Source organism: Rhinatrema bivittatum, chromosome 6 (assembly GCF_901001135.1).
Source record: "Rhinatrema bivittatum chromosome 6, aRhiBiv1.1, whole genome shotgun sequence".
NCBI lineage: Eukaryota > Metazoa > Chordata > Amphibia > Gymnophiona > Rhinatrematidae > Rhinatrema > Rhinatrema bivittatum.
The window spans coordinates 123734159-123755464 of record NC_042620.1 but is presented as its reverse complement, the minus strand read 5'-3'; the positions used below and the strand labels follow the sequence as shown (position 1 = coordinate 123755464).

The window sequence follows — 21306 nt, the reverse complement described above, 5'->3', positions numbered from 1 at the left end:
TACTCACTAAGTTGGTAGCTGTATAGGTGGAGAACCCAGCAGGCAGAAGTATTTGAATACAGGCACCGAGGCAGGGAGAGCAGGCTCTCGAGGAGCGAGTACATGATCCCTGATAGGCACCTGAAAGAAAGCGGGTACCCTGGTTAGAGAATTACCCCAAAGGGCAGAGAGAGCTTCCAGCGGCAACAAGGAAGCCGCAGAGTAGCTCAGACCGGAGGCGTATCCAATCCTTGCTAACTCGGTTTGTTAGCAAATGAAGGGCAGGCTAAATACCCGGATGGTGTGACGTCACTCGGAGGAGCTGCCTCCGAGGTTCCTGCCATGACGTGGATAAAGACGTGGGTGGCGTGCGCGTGCACACCCTAGGAGGCCCTCAGAGAAACATGGAGAAACATGGCGGTTTGCCTTGCCATTGCCGATCCAGGGACACCGGAGACAGCAACATGCAGACACGGCGGTGGCCATCTTTCCAAGGCTAGTGGGGAGAGCAGAGAGAAAGGTGAGGCACAGAGGTTGAAGCCGTCTGAGACTGACGGACGCAACAGTAATTTATAGAATACAAAAATGCCCAGAAAGATACAACTTTCTCATGATTTCATTATTGTATAATCAGCAATGAAGAAAAAAGACAGAAACTTACTCAAATTCTCCTCCAGGGAAAGTCCTAAGGATTATTAAGAACATAAGAACATAAGAAAATGCCATACTGGGTCAGACCAAGGGTCCATCAAGCCCAGCATCCTGTTTCCAACAGTGGCCAATCCAGGCCACAAGAACCTGGCAAGTACCCAAAAACTAAGTCTATTCCATGTAACCATTGCTAATGGCAGTGGCTATTCTCTAAGTGAACTTAATAGCAGGTAATGGACTTCTCCTCCAAGAATTTATCCAATCCTTTTTTAAACACAGCTATACTAACTGCACGAACCACATTCTCTGGCAACAAATTCCAGAGTTTAATTGTGCGTTGAGTAAAAAAGAACTTTCTCCGATTAGTTTTAAATGTGCCCCATGCTAACTTCATGGAGTGTCCCCTAGTCCTTCTACTATCCGAAAGAGTAAATAACCGATTCACATCTACCCGTTCTAGACCTCTCATGATTTTAAACACCTCTATCATATCCCCCCTCAGTCGTCTCTTCTCCAAGCTGAAAAGTCCTAACCTCTTTAGTCTTTCCTCATAGGGGAGTTGTTCCATTCCCCTTATCATTTTGGTAGCCCTTCTCTGTACCTTCTCCATCGCAATTATATCTTTTTTGAGATGCGGCGACCAGAATTGTACACAGTATTCAAGGTGCGGTCTCACCATGGAGCGATACAGAGGCATTATGACATTTTCCGTTTTATTCATCATTCCTTTCCTAATAATTCCCAACATTCTGTTTGCTTTTTTGACTGCCGCAGCACACTGAACCGACGATTTCAATGTGTTATCCACTATGACACCTAGATTTCTTTCTTGGGTTGTAGCACCTAATATGGAACCCAACATCGTGTAATTATAGCATGGGTTATTTTTCCCTATATGCATCACCTTGCACTTATCCACATTAAATTTCATCTGCCATTTGGATGCCCAATTTTCCAGTCTCACAAGGTCTTCCTGCAATTTATCACAATCTGCTTGTGATTTAACTACTCTGCACAATTTTGTGTCATCTGCAAATTTGATTATCTCACTCATCGTATTTCTTTCCAGATCATTTATAAATATATTGAACAGTAAGGGTCCCAACACAGAACCCTGAGGTACTCCACTGTCCACTCCCTTCCACTGAGAAAATTGCCCATTTAATCCTACTCTCTGTTTCCTGTCTTTTAGCCAGTTTGCAATCCACGAAAGGACATCGCTACCTATCCCATGACTTTTTACTTTTCCTAGAAGCCTCTCATGAGGAACTTTGTCAAACGCCTTCTGAAAATCCAAGTATACTATATCTACCGGTTCACCTTTATCCACATGTTTATTAACTCCTTCAAAAAAGTGAAGCAGATTTGTGAGGCAAGACTTGCCCTGGGTAAAGCCATACTGACTTCGTTCCATTAAACCATGTCTTTCTATATGTTCTGTGATTTTGATGTTTAGAACACTTTCCACTATTTTTCCTGGCACTGAAGTCAGGCTAACCGGTCTGTAGTTTCCCGGATCGCCCCTGGAGCCCTTTTTAAATATTGGGGTTACATTTGCTATCCTCCAGTCTTCAGGTACAATGGATGATTTTAATGATAAGTTACAAATTTTTACTAATAGGTCTGAAATTTCATTTTTTAGTTCCTTCAGAACTCTGGGGTGTATACCATCCGGTCCAGGTGATTTACTACTCTTCAGTTTGTCAATCAGGCCTACCACATCTTCTAGGTTCACCGTGATTTGATTCAGTCCATCTGAATCATTACCCATGAAAACCTTCTCCATTACGGGTACCTCCCCAACATCCTCTTCAGTAAACACCGAAGCAAAGAAATCATTTAATCTTTCCGCGATGGCCTTATCTTCTCTAAGTGCCCCTTTAACCCCTCGATCATCTAACGGTCCAACTGACTCCCTCACAGGCTTTCTGCTTCGGATATATTTAAAAAAGTTTTTACTGTGAGTTTTTGCCTCTACAGCCAACTTCTTTTCAAATTCTCTCTTAGCCTGTCTTATCAATGTCTTACATTTAACTTGCCAATGTTTATGCTTTATCCTATTTTCTTCTGTTGGATCCTTCTTCCAATTTTTGAATGAAGATCTTTTGGCTAAAATAGCTTCTTTCACCTCCCCTTTTAACCATGCCGGTAATCGTTTTGCCTTCTTTCCACCTTTCTTAATGTGTGGAATACATCTGGACTGTGCTTCTAGAATGGTATTTTTTAACAATGACCACGCCCCTTGGACATTTTTTACTTTTGTAGCTGCTCTTTTCAGTTTTTTTCTAACAATTTTTCTCATTTTATCAAAGTTTCCCTTTTGAAAGTTTAGCACGAGAGCCTTGGATTTGCACACTGTTCCTTTTCCAGTCATTAAATCAAATTTGATCATATTATGATCACTATTGCCAAGTGGCCCCACCACCGTTACCTCTCTCACCAAGTCCTGTGCTCCACTGAGAATTAGATCTAAAATTGCTCCCTCTCTCGTCGGTTCCTGAACCAATTGCTCCATAAAGCTATCATTTATTCCATCCAGGAACGTTATCTCTCTAGCGTGACCCGATGATACATTTACCCAGTCTATATTGGGGTAATTGAAGTCTACTATATAAGAACAGTTAATTATTAAGTGCAACGAACTACACTTGTCTCACAAAATAAACGTCGCATAGATTATAATTTTTTAGATTTTTTTATGTGCATAGAATTTATCTGGAACAGTGGACCATCATAACACCCTTGGTTTTTTAGGCAGTAAGCCACACTTTCAACCTTACAGGGTCATGTTTAATCATCGGTCCATTAAATGTCTTTTGTCTTCTTTATTCAAATGTTCTCTTTCTCCTTCTTTTTTATCTTTTTTATAATTAGTAAAATCCTTTGTAATAAATTCAAAGACGGAATTGCCTTACTTGTGCGGAGCGCCGCTGCGCTTCCGACCTTTATCTCCTGTGCCGCCGCGCTATTATCTCCAGCGCTGTCGTGCTTTACTTTGCAATAAATTTAAAGACGGAATTGCCTTACTTGTGCGGAGCGCCGCTGCGCTTCCGACCTTTATCTCCTGTGCCGCCGCGCTATTATCTCCAGCGCTGTCGTGCTTTGTAGGCGAAAAATACTTCTGGGTTTTTTGTTGAACTTCCGATTGAATGTGCTCACACACTTTAGTGTGTGAGCACATTCAATCGGAAGTTCAACACTTTAGTGTGTGAGCACATTCAATCGGAAGTTCAACAAAAAACCCAGAAGTATTTTTCGCCTACAAAGCACGACAGCGCTGGAGATAATAGCGCGGCGGCACAGGAGATAAAGGTCGGAAGCGCAGCGGCGCTCCGCACAAGTAAGGCAATTCCGTCTTTAAATTTATTGCAAAGTAAAGCACGACAGCGCTGGAGATAATAGCGCGGCGGCACAGGAGATAAAGGTCGGAAGCGCAGCGGCGCTCCGCACAAGTAAGGCAATTCCGTCTTTGAATTTATTACAAAGGATTTTACTAATTATAAAAAAGATAAAAAAGAAGGAGAAAGAGAACATTTGAATAAAGAAGACAAAAGACATTTAATGGACCGATGATTAAACATGACCCTGTAAGGTTGAAAGTGTGGCTTACTGCCTAAAAAACCAAGGGTGTTATGATGGTCCACTGTTCCAGATAAATTCTATGCACATAAAAAAATCTAAAAAATTATAATCTATGCGACGTTTATTTTGTGAGGTAATTGAAGTCTCCCATTATTACTGCACTACCAATTTGGTTAGCTTCCCTAATTTCTCTTAGCATTTCACTGTCCATCTCACCATCTTGACCAGGTGGACGGTAGTATACCCCTATCACTGTAGTCTTCCCTGATACACAAGGGATTTCTACCCATAAAGATTCAATTTTGTATTTAGTCTCATGCAGGATGTTTATCCTGTTGGACTCTATGCCATCCCGGACATAAAGCGCCACACCTCCTCCCGACTGCTCCTCTCTGTCATTGCGATATAATTTGTACCCCGGTATAGCACTGTCCCATTGGTTATCCTCTTTCCACCATGTCTCTGAGATGCCAATTAAGTCTATGTCATCATTTACTGCTATACATTCTAGTTCTCCCATCTTACTTCTTAGACTTCTGGCATTAGCATACAAACATTTCAAAGTTTGTTTTTTGATTGTATTTTTATTCTGCTTTTTAATTGATAGGGATAAGTTAGAATTTTTTAGCTCAGGTGAGTTTTTAGTTACAGGCACTTGGACTACTTTTCTAATTATTGGAACCTCACTGTCGGGATGCCCTAATTCTAATGCATCATTAGTATCCTTTAAAGATACATCTCTCCGAACCATGCGCTGCTGAGCGACTGTCGGCTTTCCCCTTTGTTCTAGTTTAAAAGCTGCTCTATCTCCTTTTTAAAGGTTTGCGCCAGCAGTCTGGTTCCACCCTGGTTAAGGTGGAGCCCATCCCTTCAGAAGAGACTCCCCCTTCCCCAAAAGGTTCCCCAGTTCCTAACAAAACTGAATCCCTCTTCCTTGCACCATCGTCTCATCCACGCATTGAGACTCCGGAGCTCTGCCTGCCTCTGGTGACCTGCGCGTGGAACAGGGAGCATTTCAGAGAATGCTACCCTGGAGGTTCTGGATTTAATCTTTCTACCTAAGAGCCTAAATTTGGCTTCCAGAACCTCCCTCCCACATTTTCCTATGTCGTTGGTGCCCACGTGTACCACGACAGCCGGCTCCTCCCCAGCACTGTCTAAAATCCTATCTAGGTGACGCGTGAGGTCCGCCACCTTCGCACCAGGTAGGCATGTTACCAGGCGATCCTCACGCCCACCCGCCACCCAGCTATCTACATTCCTAATAATCGAATCACCAACTATGACGGCCGACCTAACCCTTCCCTCCTGGGCAGTAGGCCTTGGGGAGATATCCTCAGTGCGAAAGGACAATGCATCACCTAGAGAGCAGGTCCTTGCTACAGGATCCTTTCCTGCTACATCTGGTTGGTGCTCTCCCATTATGAGACCTTCTTCCTCCAAGGCAGCACCAGGGCTGCCAGTCTGAAGTTGCAAGGAGCAACCTTGCAAGCATGGATTGCTGCATACCAGATCAGTAAGATTTAATATCTTTATAATAAACTTGAAAAACTCCACGATTTTGTAATTTTGGCTTTGTCAGAGCATTTAAGACCCATGGTCAGTGCTGGGGGGATATAATTTGCCAGAAGAAGAACAACATTCTTTCAATGAAGTCATGGCAGATAAAAAGGATTATGTGAATCATATGACATGGTCAATTTATGACTCCTTTGATACAGCCACAAGGGTGTCTGCAACAACCATAGTAGCAAGAAGACTAGCATGGCTAAGACCATCAGGGCTCAAAGATGATGTCCATGAAAAACTCGCAGATATACATCGAGCAGGAGACAATTTATTTGGGGATAAGGTGAAGGAATCAAAATACAGCTCTACAGAGTCTCACATCTTCTCACCAAGAATCCACAGCACAGAGAAGGTTCAATCAAGACCCTTACAAGAGGCCATATTACTATTCCCAAAGGAGAAGATATAACCTTTACTACTCTTACAGGCAACATACAGCAGCAACACCAGCACAGTCACAAGTTCAGCAAATTCAAACAAGACAAAAAAATTGCTCAGATCTCAACAGAGAGAGGGCCAACAGCCTCTCCTTTTGACTTCAGTCCAATCTGTCAACAAAACTCATTTTCCAAAGCTGGAAGTAGAGGGAAGACTACAGTTTTTCAAGCATCACTGGAGTCAATTAACCTTTTTCAAACTAGGTAATTGGAATCCTGGGATTTGTAGTCCTGCTAGAGTAGCCCATTTAACCTCAGCTTCAAGCTGTTGCTGCCTTTTCACGTAGAGAACATTACCAACACATCTAAATCATCACAGGGTACATCAATGCATCTAGATTCATCTGGCATCATTGTTCGCTATATGTCTGCTGGAGATACCACCTCCATGGAAAGAGACTACTAAAAGAGAAAAAGCCAATGATACCATTCTGATGTGATGTAGCGTGCTATGCCCAAACATTGATGTTGACCCACAGATGACACAATAAAAATTTCCATAACAGTTCAGTTTTCTTAGGTATGCTTAACAGATTAATTGTTTATGAATGTGATAACATTTAAGTTATTGCCCTGAAATTTCCTTTCCTGTCATGTAGTTTCTCATCTCAGATGGCTAATGCAATGATGATGGGCAAAAGCTAAGGGAAGGCAATATTCTTGGCACTGCCCTCTCCTACCCAATCTTGTAGGTCCTCCATCAACACACCATGCTCTCTGCTGATATGTTGTGAAGACTAATTGTCTTGGCTGCATCTGTGAAAAAATCAAAATTTCTCCAGGACCCTAACTCATCCTGTCAAGTATGCTCTCGTTAGGTGCCATGAGATGTAGTGCATCTGCTCAATTCCTCCGCTATCACCTAAGTGACTCAGCATCAGTGACATTATCAATGGATACCTATAATAGTGGATGCTATGTATGCAGAATTATTAGTCAATGTTTGGGCATTTGATCTCTGTATGGATTTGAAATTGAGACTCCCAACTCTCATACAAGATGTCTTCTGTTTACTGTCTAAATGCTTGTCTCCCATAATGGACTGATTATGCATCAAGCACAGACATTTCAGCAAAACTCTAGACCCATTTGAACTATTCTGGGTTTAACATCTGTATTCCCTGGGATCTCCATGGCCAGTGGTGCATTTTAAAATGTATGCTGGATCAGTCATCACTAAGCTATGACCTGTACAGAAGATGTTCATTTTAAGTTAGTGGTGCTCATCTCTCAATATCCATTTCATATTTCCAATGAGACATCCCCATATGTAGGCATGGCTCCCCTTTGGGAAGCATCGATCTGTCTTATGAAATGCCATAAATGAGAAGGAATTTTCCTTGATTTATTGTGCTAGAGGAATCTACAAAGTGTCTTCCTGTGGTACGACAGACACCATGTTTTGGAAGGACTTCGCCCACTAAGATCACTATACATAATGTTGCATAGAATCTGTTTATGCTTGTGTGATAATGTATATACTTCCATAGTGTAATTATCCACTAAAAATATATATATAATAACCTTCTTTTGTAGGGATTGAGGGTGGTCTCCTTGCTTTATTAATTTTAGGGAAGAAGAAGGTACAATGTACCCTACTGATTTGGCCTTTGGCTGGTGGGGAGGGGCATCTTAATTGGAAGAAAAGATTGGGATAAGCAAGTGATACGCAATAGTAGCTTAAGTCCGAGGAGGAACTTTGACCGTCATGTCTTCCCCCTTTTTCTTTCCTTCAAAGGAAGGTGATGAAACCATGTCTCCTCTCGGAAATACATACCTCTTGAGCTATCTAGTAACCCCCATATAACCTGGCAACGTTGCTGAATATTCAAGAGAGAACCAACATGTGCCACAGCTTGTGAGATCATGATTAGGCCTTTTGGGCCAGGCCTGCTTGTGAGGTTCATGCTCATGTGAAATTCCTTTTCTGCCAAAGCTTCTGCATTTCAAGATCCTGCTCTGACACATCCTGACTATCTTCTATGTTGGTGAACCCACCAAGAACGTTTTCCTCCAGAACCCACTTTCTCATCCTACTAACTCAACCTCCACTTTAGGTGCATATGTGTAATGCCATTTGATTGTGCTTTGCCTATACCCACTGTGAGACACACAAATCTGGCCGACATCTGTGGGCATACTTGGGAATCAGGCTGATGTGGTTCAGTTCGTCCAGCCCCTGTGTGCACAAAGGGAGTGGGTCAGGAAAAGTGGCCCTGAGCTAAAAACTGTATGCTTAAATATTGTGAAGAGGAAATATGGCCTGAGGTACTAGGCTCACAAAAATCTTTCCTGCTGCATAACAGTATGAGTCATAAAGTTTCTGCAAGGGGAAGATGGGCTATGCTTCTTGAGAATGTGGGCAGTTAGTACCACATATGACACTCCTTGATGCATGCTTCTTCTTGTGGCCCCTTTTTGCAGACATGCATCATCTCAAGTGCATGCTGCAATAAGGGGTCCTGGGAAAGAGTAGAGGGTGCCATACCCCTAACTCACACTCATGATCTAGGGTTGACAAGGGACCACGTCTCGTGCTGCCACACAGGGTAATGGGGGAGAAGGGCCTATTGCCCCTAAAAGATTAGTATATCCTTGGGTGTCCCTGAGGTCAGCATATTATGTCCTTCTTCAAAGTATGATTGCTGTAGTAATGCAAGGCAACCAAAGATCTGCCCATAGTGAGCCCTCTGCCAGATTGTGGCTTGGAACTCTCTGTCTGCTGTACATGTACCATCTGTAGCCCCCTGTTCCCTCACCACCTTCAAAAGTTTATTTCTTCTCTATTTGTTTTATTTAATTTTTAAAATAGTGCAAACTCTTTAAGAGCTGGCGACAGCATTAGGTTGCATGTACAGCAAACAAAGCCTGGGCAACAGCAGGTGCTTTGGGGTTGTGTCAGATCAGAGTTAGCCTGGATCTTTGGGGATAGTAGTAGTAAAAGTCACATTGATAAACTGAGCAACACTGGGGCTTCGGTGTCTGAAAGAGAGTGACACTGGAGTGGTTCAGGCTGTGGTAAAGGTATTGACTGTGGTAGAAGCCTTGTTGTCAAGACCAAGCAGCAGTATTGGAGCTGTACATCAGCCAGCATTTATGCCACATAGAAGGCAGCTAGGTGGAGAACAAAGTCAATTAGAGTGGTGGTAGCCATTTCCAGCTACAGCAGTTGTTCAAGTAGGAAATGGCACTGAGATTTGAGTCATGGGACATAACCTATCTGAGGCAGGGGGTGCCAAAGTAAAATAGCCTTATTGGCAAGAAAGGGAGACAGTCTAAGCCAATTAGATAGTGGTCATTGAAGCCATGTAAGAGGCAGAAGATTCAAAGATGATTAGCATGGTCCAAAATACTAAGATGACTACAGATCATGTTGATGTTTAAACAGCTATCCCCATATCCTGACCTGAATTCCTTGCATCCTCCCTGAATCTGCAAGCCTTGACAGGATTCCACCCTTACTGATAATTGCATTGTGGCTTGGGCCAGAAAAGGGGAAAGAGTTGCTAGGAATCTTGAGAGGGGAAGAGGGGGAAGTGCCAGAAGCCATGGCATGGCTCTTTGCACTTCAGCATAAGTCTCTAGTTTTATTGACTACTTGCCTGATACAGTGCAAATAATTATTTTTCTTTATTTAATGAAAACAGTTTTGATTGAGTTATTTTTGGTTTCAGATATCTTTTACTCTGTTTGAGATTATGCTTTTTATTTAATTCATTAAGAAGTTTTATATATTTTTCATTCAGATGTTTCCTAAAATTATCCTGCCTTAAAATTCATACTTTAAAAATATAGGGGTAGATTTTAAAAGGTGCGTGCTTCCATGTGCACATGCATCCCGGTGCGCACACTTGGATGCGCCGATTTTATAACATGTGCGCAGGCACATGCATGTTATAAAATCCGAGGGCCACACTCACAGCACGTTGGATTTTATAATTTTGTAAGAGTACACGCAGCAATTAAATTGGGCCTTCCCCAATTCCCTATCCCCCTACCTAAATCCCTTCCCTCTTCCCCTCTCCTCCCCCCCTGTAAACCCTACCTTTTTTTTGTTTTTCTTTGCTTTTTGATTTACTTCACCTCCTGAGCTGAAATGATTTATGTGCGCTGGCCAACTGCTGGCACGCGCTTCCCCGGGACAGCAGCTGACGGCCGCTGTCCTGCCCCTCCCTGCCCAGAAGATGCCCCCGGCCTGCCCCCTTTTCAAGGCCTGGCAATTATGCACGTATTGTCACTTACGTGCGTGGCCGGGCCTTTTTGAAAATGTGTGCAGGGCCCGGCCACGCACGTAAGTGACAATATTTGCATGCATGACCGTTTTAAAATTCGGCCGATAGTATTTAAAATGATACTTATAAGCTAAAAGACAACTTTTCGCAGCATGCTTTCCATTATATTCATGTTATACAATCATCCATAGATGCAACTCTCTTTCAAACCCAGTACTGAAGAGTTTTGTAGATTTGGCAACAGTTGTGCCCAACAATATTTAAAACAATGGTAATGTTAATTTTATTTAATAAAACGATTTTCCAGAAATCAAAATGGTGTATAATAAAATAAAGCAGAAACAATATAAAATTCAAGACAGATAACAGCATACAATCATAAAACAAAGTTTAACAATAAAATAAACAGATTAAAATTCCCCCTAAAATGTCATTTGAAAATACCAATACACACTAATCATTAAAACTCAAAACAATGTCAGCCAAAATACAAAATCTGAATATACTTAAACAAAGTAACTCATACGGAAGATGTAAGTGGAAGGTATCATAAAAAATGCCACCACACCCATTACCATCAAAAACAGAATGGTGAGCCATAGGCTCAATAGAGGCATAAGATGTAGTCACATACCTTTCAAATGTCCTTGTGCCAATACCTAGATCCTTTATTGCAAATATAAATGTGTACATTTTCTAAAGACACAGTCTTTTTAAATTGTATTCCACACAAAATACTTAGCTTGATAATGCAGTCAAACAGGCCCTCCGACATCCAGATGTACATAGTCAGCGCAGACGAACAAAGTTGAAGTTCTTTTATCCGAAAGCAGTGTAAATCACAATACTGAAAAAAGAGAATATCCAAGCATTATTTATAGATAACATAGCAGCTTTAAAAAGATTGGTCTTTTATTCATTACTTGGTTATATCTAGTTAATTAATTTTAAATTAAACTTTTTCTTTTGTAGAACCTCCTGTTTTTAGCAGGAAGCCCAGTCCAGTGCAAATCATTAAAGGTGTTGATGTTAGCCTTGAATGTGAACTTCTGGGAACTCCACCATTTGACATTACGTGGTATAAAGATAAGAGACAAATCCGAAGTAGTAAGAAATACAAAATTACTGTGAAAGATGTCTTTGCTAGCATTCATATTCTTAATATCGAGGCTTCAGATATTGGAGAGTATCATTGCAAGGCTGCGAATAATGTGGGAAGTGACAGTTGCATTTGTACTATTAAGTTAAAAGGTATGTATCCTTAATGGTCCATTTACATACTTTTGTTTTTTTCCTGTTAAAAAATGCGTGATATGCTTACCACAACTACATATTTATTTTTTAGAGCCACCAAGATTTGTGAAGAAAGTAGAGAGTGTCACTGTAATTGCTGGTCAAGCAGTTGAATTACAGGCAGTGGTAGAAGGCTCTCAACCAATCTCTGTATTATGGCTTAAAGACAAAGAAGACATCATTAGAGAGAGTGAAAATATAAGAATTTCGTATATCGACAACATTGCAACTCTTCAGATTGGAAAAGCAGAGGCAGCCAATGCTGGAAAATATATCTGTCAGATCAAAAATGATGCTGGAATGCGGGAATGTATAGCCAGCTTGACTCTTTTAGGTTGGTAACAAGAAAATAAAACTAAAATTCCACATTCTTACAATTTACAACAAGGGTGCATTAAATAATGTGGCATTTTAATTATAGCACATAGTTATACATTTTTACAGAAGAGTGTGCTTTGTTTTTTATTTCAGAACCTGCAACAATTGTTGAGAGGCCAGAATCAACCAGAGTTGCAGCAGGAGACATTTGTATCTTAGAGTGCTTAGTGGCTGGTACTCCAGAACTTTCTGCTAGCTGGTTTAAGGATGGTAAAGAACTCACTAGTAGCCAAAAATACAAAATTAGCCTCTTCAACAGGATTGCTATGATTAAAATTCTCTCTGCAGATCAGGGAGATGTTGGGGAATACACTTTTGAAGTGAAAAATGATATTGGCAAAAGCCACTGCACAGTCTCGGTGGATGTACTAGGTTAGTTGAATAATTTTAGTTCTGATATTCAGTATCATTTTCTTAAAATGTATTATATCCCTTCTTTTAAAATAATATGGATTTGCTAATTTTCTTGAACAGATCGGATTATTCCTCCTTCCTTTACGAAAAAGCTAAAAGAAACCAATGGTGTATTAGGCTCATCTGTACTAATGGAGTGTAAAGTTTCTGGATCACCACCTATTTCTGTTTCTTGGTTTCAAAATGGAAATCCGATTTTCAGTGGAGAAAAATATGAACTCACATTTTCAGATAACATCGCTCTTCTGAAAGTGAATGCACTGGAATCCTTTGATATTGGAAATTACACATGTCAAGCTACTAATGTAGCTGGATCTGATGAGTGCAGCGCAGCTTTGACTGTACTAGGTCAGTAAAAATAGTGGCTCAAAAACTGTTAAGAAAAATAATTTAATGAAAATAATTTCTTGCACATATTTTATTCATTATATTTCTTTTATAAAATCTTCAATGAAGCATGACATATCTTCTACCTTCTTCAATGCAAAATGAACACCAGATTTGCTAATATACTATTTTAATTTTCTGTGTTTGTTTAGAACCTCCATCTTTTGCGAAAATTCCTGATCCTTTAGAAGTTTTACCTGGCACAAATGTAACTCTTTCATGCATCATAAGAGGGACTCCGCCATTCAAAGTTAACTGGTTCAAAGGAAGCAGTGAACTCCTACCAGGAAGAACATGCAATATTTCACTGAAAAAATCAGTTGCAGTATTGGAGTTGTACAGTGTAGAGCCTCTTCAAAGTGGGGATTACACTTGCCTTGTGGCAAATGATGCTGGCAAAGATTCTTGTACAACACATCTTTTTGTGAAAGGTTAGTTTGGCTAACTTTTCTTATAGCCTTCCTGTCCAGTTGTCAACATCCATATAAGTATTTGTTTATAAGTATTTTTATTTGTTTTCTTATTTTTTTTAATATTAGAGCCTGCAACATTTATAAAGAAGATTAACGATTACAGCATAGAGACAGGAAAGCCCATAGTTCTGGAATGTACATACATTGGTACCCCACCAATTTCAGTTACATGGGAGAAGAATGGCAGAGAAGTTACTCAATCAGAAAAATGCAGCATAACCACTACTGACAAATCATGTATATTGGAAATCTTCAGTAATACTAAAGATGATGATGGAGAATACACTTGCCAGATAGAGAATGAGGCTGGACAGGATACTTGTCAAGCCCTTGTATCAATATTAGGTTTGTTAATATGATATTTCAAGTTCATTCATTACTCTTACAATAGCATACACTTTCAGAGTTTGATGTTTCTAACTGCTATATTTATGTCTTAGAACCACCTTACTTTGTTACACACTTGGAATCTGTTGAAGCAACAGTTGGCGATCCTACATCTTTTCAATGCCAAGTTCAAGGAACACCAGAAATTAAAGTGTCTTGGTACAAAGGAGACACAAAGCTGAGATCAACTCCTGAATATAAAGTGTATTTTACAAACAATGTAGCTTCACTTGTTTTTAGCAGAGTGGCTAAAAATGACAGCGGAGAATACATTTGCAAAGCAGAAAACAATGTTGGATCTGCTTCTTCAAAAGCTTTGCTCATTGTTCAAGGTGAAGTTCCTATCTCAGTTACTTAAAAGTTTCAGTTTTTCATCTATTCTTCTAAAAACAAGTCACAATAAATAACTAATCTATTTTTTCCATGCATATTGTCTTGCAGATCGAAAACTTGCACCTTCATTCCCCAAAACTTTGAAGGATATTCAGGAAACTGTTGGCTTACCAGTTAAATTTGATTGTCGTATCAGTGGTTCAGAACCAATTGAGGTGTTCTGGTATAAAGATGGTGTACTTTTAAGAGATGACTCTAATATGCACACATCATTTATAGATAATATAGCAATTCTTCAGATTTTGGAAACTGAGATAAGCCATGCTGGTCAATATTCTTGTACAGCGTCCAATTTTCTTGGAAGTGCCTCTTCTAGTGCAAGGCTCACTCTTTCAGGTTTGCTTCTTCTTCAGTTTTGGTGACTTTTTTTTTTTTTTTTACAACTGATCTATTCTTAAAATTTTCTGGGTTTAGATAAGAATTTAGAGAATAGTATACTCTAAATTATTGAGATAAGAATGTGTTAATTATTATGTTTTTTTTTTAACTTCTAGAACCTAAGAGACCTCCTTCATTTGATAAAAGAGCTGTGTCCATCGGTGTTATTTTGGGAGAAAGTGCTGATTTTGAATGTCATGTTACTGGATCACAGCCAATTAAAGTCACCTGGTTTAAAGATAACAAAGAAATTCGAACTGGAGGCAACTATAAGATCACCTACATAGGAAATGTAGCCCATGTGAAAATTCTAAAAGTGGGCAAAGGGGATTCAGGCCTGTATGACTGCCATGCTAGCAATGATGTTGGAAAAGTCTCTTGTTCTGCTCAACTTAGTGTGCAAGGTATTCACATTAACTGGTTCAGCAGCCATTTGTCAAATTTTTTTTTTCAAAATGAAAGTCACAAGTAGGTCCACAATACTCTAAAAGTCAAAAGGATATTACAAATGAGTTCTACTCTTATTATATACTTCTAAACACAGTTCAACAGCATTTTGACTATTTTAAGGAGGCAAGCATCAAATGTGTTTGACTTAGACATTTCTGTCTAAAATTGAATAACTGTATTTTTTATACTATTTGAAATACAGTTATAAAATTGGAACATGATTTCTTGCTACAGCTGAGTTTAATAAAGTCCCTTTCCTAGAACCATTTATGTTATGTGTTCTTTAAAAGATTCAGTAATTCTGAACCTTTTCCAGTAAAAACATGGATGGTCTGATTTAAACAGAATTCTTAAGATCAGTACTAGGCAACTAACATAAAGCCCAAAATATTTGTAACAAAATCTTACTTATTTATGGTACAGGTTTATTAAATATCTTATACATTTTTTTTAATGTGATTTGCTAAGCTAGGTGGGATTCAATAGCAGCTGCAAAAGACCCACGCCAAAGAAATAGTATACAACCTATTGTCATTTTGTGGACTCTTCCTCATACCACTATTTTTCTTGAATAAGCAATATATATGACTTCTATCACAGATTTTGGATAGTGAGAGTTGGAGAAGGGGACTTATTTGGGCTGTTTTATACTTATTTGATGTGTATGGTATATTGTTGTGGACATTTTAATGTATTTATTGTTTGTATAACATAGGCAGGCAGGACCTTCTCAGTCCCCTTCCTACCTGCCCTCTCTGGAATAACACAAAAGCACTCGTAAATAATCTGAGCCCTAACAATTCTTAACACACCCTCTGGTCTCAGGGTAGTCTACCACCATGACCCAGCAGTACGCTACCTTTAGCCCACCAAGTGCCACTCTGGTGGTCCTCTGCCACATGCTATAGCCTTCACTGTCATGTCCCAACGGGAGAGAACCCACAGCCCAGTCAGTGACCTCAGTGTCCCAAGGCTGCCTATGTAGCAGCCCCCCTAGCTACACTCCTTCACAACAATCCCAAACAAATGTATTGAACCTTAACAGTTCAATACATTTGAATTAACCTGGGCTCTGGTTAACCCGTAATTGGGACAAAAATCCATATATATATATATATATATATTACTGCAACTCAGAAATATAAAATAGGGACGGAGACTGGGAGACATTGCTAAGCCAAGGGGGACAGGAAAAGCAATGGGATTCTCAAATCACTCTGCCTCATAAAACACCTATCAACCCCTGCGGAGAGATGTTTAACCAGATGCTGCAGGAGTCTGTGCTTGAAACAAAACCCTATGAGGATTCCTGGACTAAAGGGAGCAGACAGTGGAGGAAAGGGAGGGGGCGAGGAAGACTGGACCAGTAACAGGTGATTGTCCACCTCCCTCCCCCCTCCCCCCCTCCCAATTCCACCAAGAACACAGCCCTCGAGCATGACAGGGAGGTTATCTGGGAGGGAGTTGAGCTTGCCACCATGTTATTGGTGGTAGGCTGGGACTTCACCAACCCAGCCTTAAACTTATTTTGATAAATTTATATAGAATATTTCCATCTCATTTTATAATCTGTATTGAACAGGCTTACCCCAGAATTGTGGAATTTAAATCCTGCATTAAATTAAATATATTTTCCTGACTATGAAATATCTCCTTTGATTTTTCAGACCCACCAAAGTTTGTTAAGAAGTTAGAATCGTCGAGAGTTGTAAAACAGGGTGACTTTGCTACATTTGAATGCAAAATAAGTGGATCCCCAGAAATCAATGTTGTGTGGTACAAAAATGAAAATAAAATTCACGCCAGTGAGAAATACAGGATTTCATTTGTGGATTCAGTAGCAGTGCTTGAAATTAATGATGCCAGCACTGAAGACAGTGGAGATTACACTTGTGAAGTTCACAATGACGTTGGTAGCGCAAGCTGCAGTACCGCTGTGACAGTAAAAGGTTAAAAGTCACTCTTTTTTATTTACTTTTTTTTCTTTAAGCTTTGTGTCTACTTTGGCTGCTATGAATTTTTATAATATTTCCAATGCAGATGCTAGGCTGACACCGTCAGCATTCTGTACACACTTAAAGAATGTACGTTAGACTTGTAACCTTACCAAGTCAAGCTGAATTGAGAAATTTAATGCACTTTTAAATGAATGGCTATATGACTAATAATCAGAACTTCTTACATTTTCTTACCTTGTGTTACTTTTCTCCTTTTAACTCGAATATATTTTAACTTTGTTTTTTCTAGAACCTCCTGTTTTTAGCAGGAAGCCCAGTCCAGTAGAAACACTTAAAGGTGTTGATGTTAGTCTTGAATGTGAACTTTTTGGAACTCCACCATTTGAAGTTGCATGGTATAAAGATAGGAGACAAATTCGAAGCAGCAAAAAGTTTAAGGTTTCCTCTAAAGACTACCTTGCCAGTGTTCACATTCTTAACATTGAAGCTTCAGACATTGGCGAATACCAGTGTAAGGCAATTAATGATGTGGGAAGCGATGTTTGCATTTGTGCTGTTAAATTCAAAGGTTTGTATGCTTCCATCCAGTATTTTTAGCAATATTCTTTCTTGCTTATTCTATGCTCTCCTTTATACAAACTTCTTATTGTGATTACATTATTCCTTCATTAGAACCACCAAGGTTTGTGAGGAAAATAACTGACATAACTGCTCTTGTTGGAGAACCAACTCAATTGCAAGCAACAGTAGAAGGCTCCCAACCTATTTCTGTTTTATGGCTTAAAGACAAAGGAGACATCATTAGAGAAAGTGAAAACATTGGGATTTCTTATGTGGGAAACATTGCAACATTGCATCTGGCAAGCACAGAACCAGCTAATGCAGGAAAATACATCTGTCAGGTTAAAAATGATGCTGGAATGCGAGAATGTATAGCCACCTTATCCGTACTAGGTTGGTGCAAAATAATGTTTTTCAAAATTATCTTTTTTAAAAATGGCAGCATTGAATAGGAGGAGAGTTATGCTATTTTGATTTAAACCTCATCTCATTTCAGAACCTGCAATAATTGTAGAGACTCCAGAACCAACAAGAGTTACTGCAGGAGATTCCTGTTCCTTAGAATGCACTGTTGCTGGCTCACCAGAACTCATTACTCAGTGGTATAAGGATGGAAAAGAATTGACCAGTGACAACAAATACACAATTAGCTTCTTCAACAATGTCTCAACTCTTAAAGTTCTTTTTGCAGAAAGTAGAAGCAGTGGGGAATATACCTTTGCCGTGCAAAATAAAGTGGGCAAAAGCAGCTGCACTGTCTCTCTTGATGTCCTAGGTTAGTTAAGTTTTGCTTGGCATTTCTAATATTTCCTAATTTCTTTTCCTCTTCAAAACCTTTTTACTTTTTCTTGTGCAGATCGCATTATTCCTCCACTTTTTACAAGAAGACTTAAAGAAACCAATGGTGTATATGGTTCTTCCATTCGTTTGGATTGTAAAGTTTCTGGATCTCCACCAATTACTGTTACATGGTACCGAGATGGGCACAAGATTACAAGTGGAGAAAAACATGAGCTCACATTTTCAGATAATATCTGTGTTTTGAATATCAATAGTTTGGAATCATCTGATATTGGAAATTATATATGTGAAGCTACTAATGTAGCTGGGTCTGATGAATGCAGCGCAGTCTTAACTGTACAAGGTCAGTAGATATTGGAGAAAAACTTAGAAACTAATATCACTTTAAATATCTTTCTTCAATCTGTATTATCCATATATCCATCTGTTAGCACTCGTACTTGCCAATATGAAAACTGCAGAACATTAATATTACTTTCATTGTTCTTCATTCTTTCTTCCATCTTTGTGTTTGCTCAGAACCTCCATCTTTTGTGAAGACACCTGATCCTCTAGAAGTTTTACCTGGCACCACTGTAACCTTTACAAGTGTCATAAGAGGGACACCTCCCTTCAGAGTTAAATGGTTTAAAGGCAGCAGTGAACTGTTACCAGGAAGCACTTGTAATATTACCATGAAAGATTCATTTGCAGTACTAGAGTTGTACAATGTAGGTTCAGTCCAGAGTGGAGAGTACACATGCCTGGTGGTTAATGATGCTGGCAAAGATTCTTGTACAACACATCTTTTTGTTCAAGGTGGGCCTAAATAAATTTTTTTGATGTAGTTGTAGTGTAATTATCAACATCTTGGGGTATCTTTAAAATATGATGTATTTTTATATTCCTTTCTTATTGTTCATTAGAGCCTGCAAGGTTTGTGAAGAAACTGAACAATTACAGTGTAGAGAAAGGAAAGTCCATAGTTCTAGAATGCACATATCTTGGTAGTCCTTCCATTTTTGTTACATGGAAGAAAAATGGAATTGAAATTACACAGTCTGAAAAATGCAATATAACTACTACAGAAAAATCTTGCATACTGGAAGTTTTTACTAGTTCAAATGATGATTATGGAGAGTACACTTGCCAGATTGAAAATGAAGCTGGAAGGGATGCTTGCCAAGCACTTGTATCAATATTAGGTTTGTTACCATCTTATTTTACATTTAAACATTGAGAGGTAGATTTTTAAACCTGCGCGAGCGCATCCATGTGCGGGCGCCACCCAGCGCATGTTATAAAATCGGGGGTCAGCACGTGCAAGGGGGTGCACAGTTGTGCACCTTGTGTGTACCAAGCCGCGCTGCCTTCCCACGTTCCCTTCCCTTCCCCCACCTTCCCCGCCCTTCCCCCCCTACCTTTTTCTTGTTTTTTCTTTTATTTCCAAACTTACTTCAGCCCTGGGGCTAAAGTAAGTTGCACGCACCGGCTGAGTGGCAAATGGCCGCTGTGCCGGGAGCCTCTGGCCACGCCCCCGCCCCTTTTTGGAAGCCCCGGGACTTACACGCGTCCCGGGGCTTTATGTGCGTTGCCGGGCCTTTTGAAAATCCGGCCCTATTCTTTTAACAATAGTCATTTTAAGGGTTGATCTTTGTTATTGATTGTGATCATTTGTGCTTTAGAACCACCTTATTTTGTAACACACTTGGAACCCGTGGAAGTGACTGTTGGAGATTCTGCATCTTTACAATGTCAAGTTGAAGGAACACCAGAGATTAGAGTGTCTTGGTACAAAGGAGATACCAAACTAAGGTCAACTCCTGCCTATAAAATGTACTTTAAAAACAATGTAGCTACTTTAGTTTTCAACAAAGTGGACAAAAATGACATTGGAGAATACATCTGCAAAGCAGAAAACAATGTAGGATCTGCTTCGTCAAAAACTCTGCTCACTGTGCAAGGTGAAAACTTTCTTTCACATAGTTAAGATGTTTATTGAAATATTTTTTTTTTGTCTTTCTTAAAAAAATACATTTTAGGAGTAAGCAAGATATTTAATCTAATCTGAGAGTTTTACAAGGCTAGGCTTAGATATGCACATATAAGTAATAGAGTAAATTTATATAATTGTGTTTATGCTTAGACATTACATATAAGTAACAGAGTAAATTATATAATCTTTTTTACTTCTGGACAGTGCAGTTGCATTTTCTAAATTATTTTCTTTCAAACTCTTGCAGTACGTAAAGTGCCTCCTTCATTTGCAAGAAAATTGAAGGATATTCAGGAAACTGTTGGCTTGCCCGTAACATTTGATTGCCGTGTAAATGGTTCTGAGCCTATTGAAACCTCATGGTATAAAGATGGTGTGCTTTTAAGAGATGACTATAATGTCCAGACGTCATTCATTGATAATGTAGCAGCTCTTCAAATTATGAAAACTGAAAAGAACCATGCTGGACAGTACTCTTGCACGGCTTCCAATCCTATTGGAACTGCTTCTTCTAGTGCCAAGCTCACGCTCACAGGTTTGTTGGTTGCTAAATCTTTTTTAGATCTGTCTTTAAAATACAAACAACCTAAAAATAGTGTTATCCCCTCATAGCCATTTCTGATCTATCATGTCTTATGAAGATGAAACAATATCTACTTTATGATGTTCCTTTAACTTCTAGAACCAAAGACACCTCCTTTCTTTGACATAAAACCTGTGTCTATTGATGTTCCTCTGGGAGAAGCTGCAGATTTTGAGTGTCATGTAACTGGAACAGAACCAATTAAAGTCATCTGGGCAAAAGATAATAGAGAGATCCGATCTGGAGGAAACTATAAAATCACCTTTGTAGAAAACAGAGCTCACTTGAGAATTTTGAAAGTAGGCAAACTAGACTCTGGTCTCTATTCTTGTTATGCCAGCAATGATGTTGGAAAAGACTCTTGCGTAGCACAACTTGGAGCACAAGGTATCAATTATCAAAATAATACCGTCTTCAATAAATTC

At 39.5% G+C, this 21306-nt stretch overlaps 1 protein-coding gene across 1 annotated transcript in view; it reads left to right on the top strand.

The window, feature by feature from the left end:
- Positions 1-21306, top strand: part of TTN (titin) — a 509207-nt gene that overhangs the window by 138743 nt on the left and 349158 nt on the right. Inside the window, 19 exon segments of the mRNA XM_029605898.1 lie at positions 11423-11701; positions 11796-12077; positions 12215-12493; positions 12596-12883; positions 13075-13353; positions 13462-13740; positions 13836-14114; positions 14224-14511; positions 14670-14957; positions 16671-16952; positions 17251-17529; positions 17634-17915; positions 18019-18297; positions 18379-18666; positions 18843-19121; positions 19229-19507; positions 19988-20266; positions 20546-20833; positions 20981-21268. Coding sequence (XP_029461758.1) covers positions 11423-11701; positions 11796-12077; positions 12215-12493; positions 12596-12883; positions 13075-13353; positions 13462-13740; positions 13836-14114; positions 14224-14511; positions 14670-14957; positions 16671-16952; positions 17251-17529; positions 17634-17915; positions 18019-18297; positions 18379-18666; positions 18843-19121; positions 19229-19507; positions 19988-20266; positions 20546-20833; positions 20981-21268 — 5364 coding nt within the window.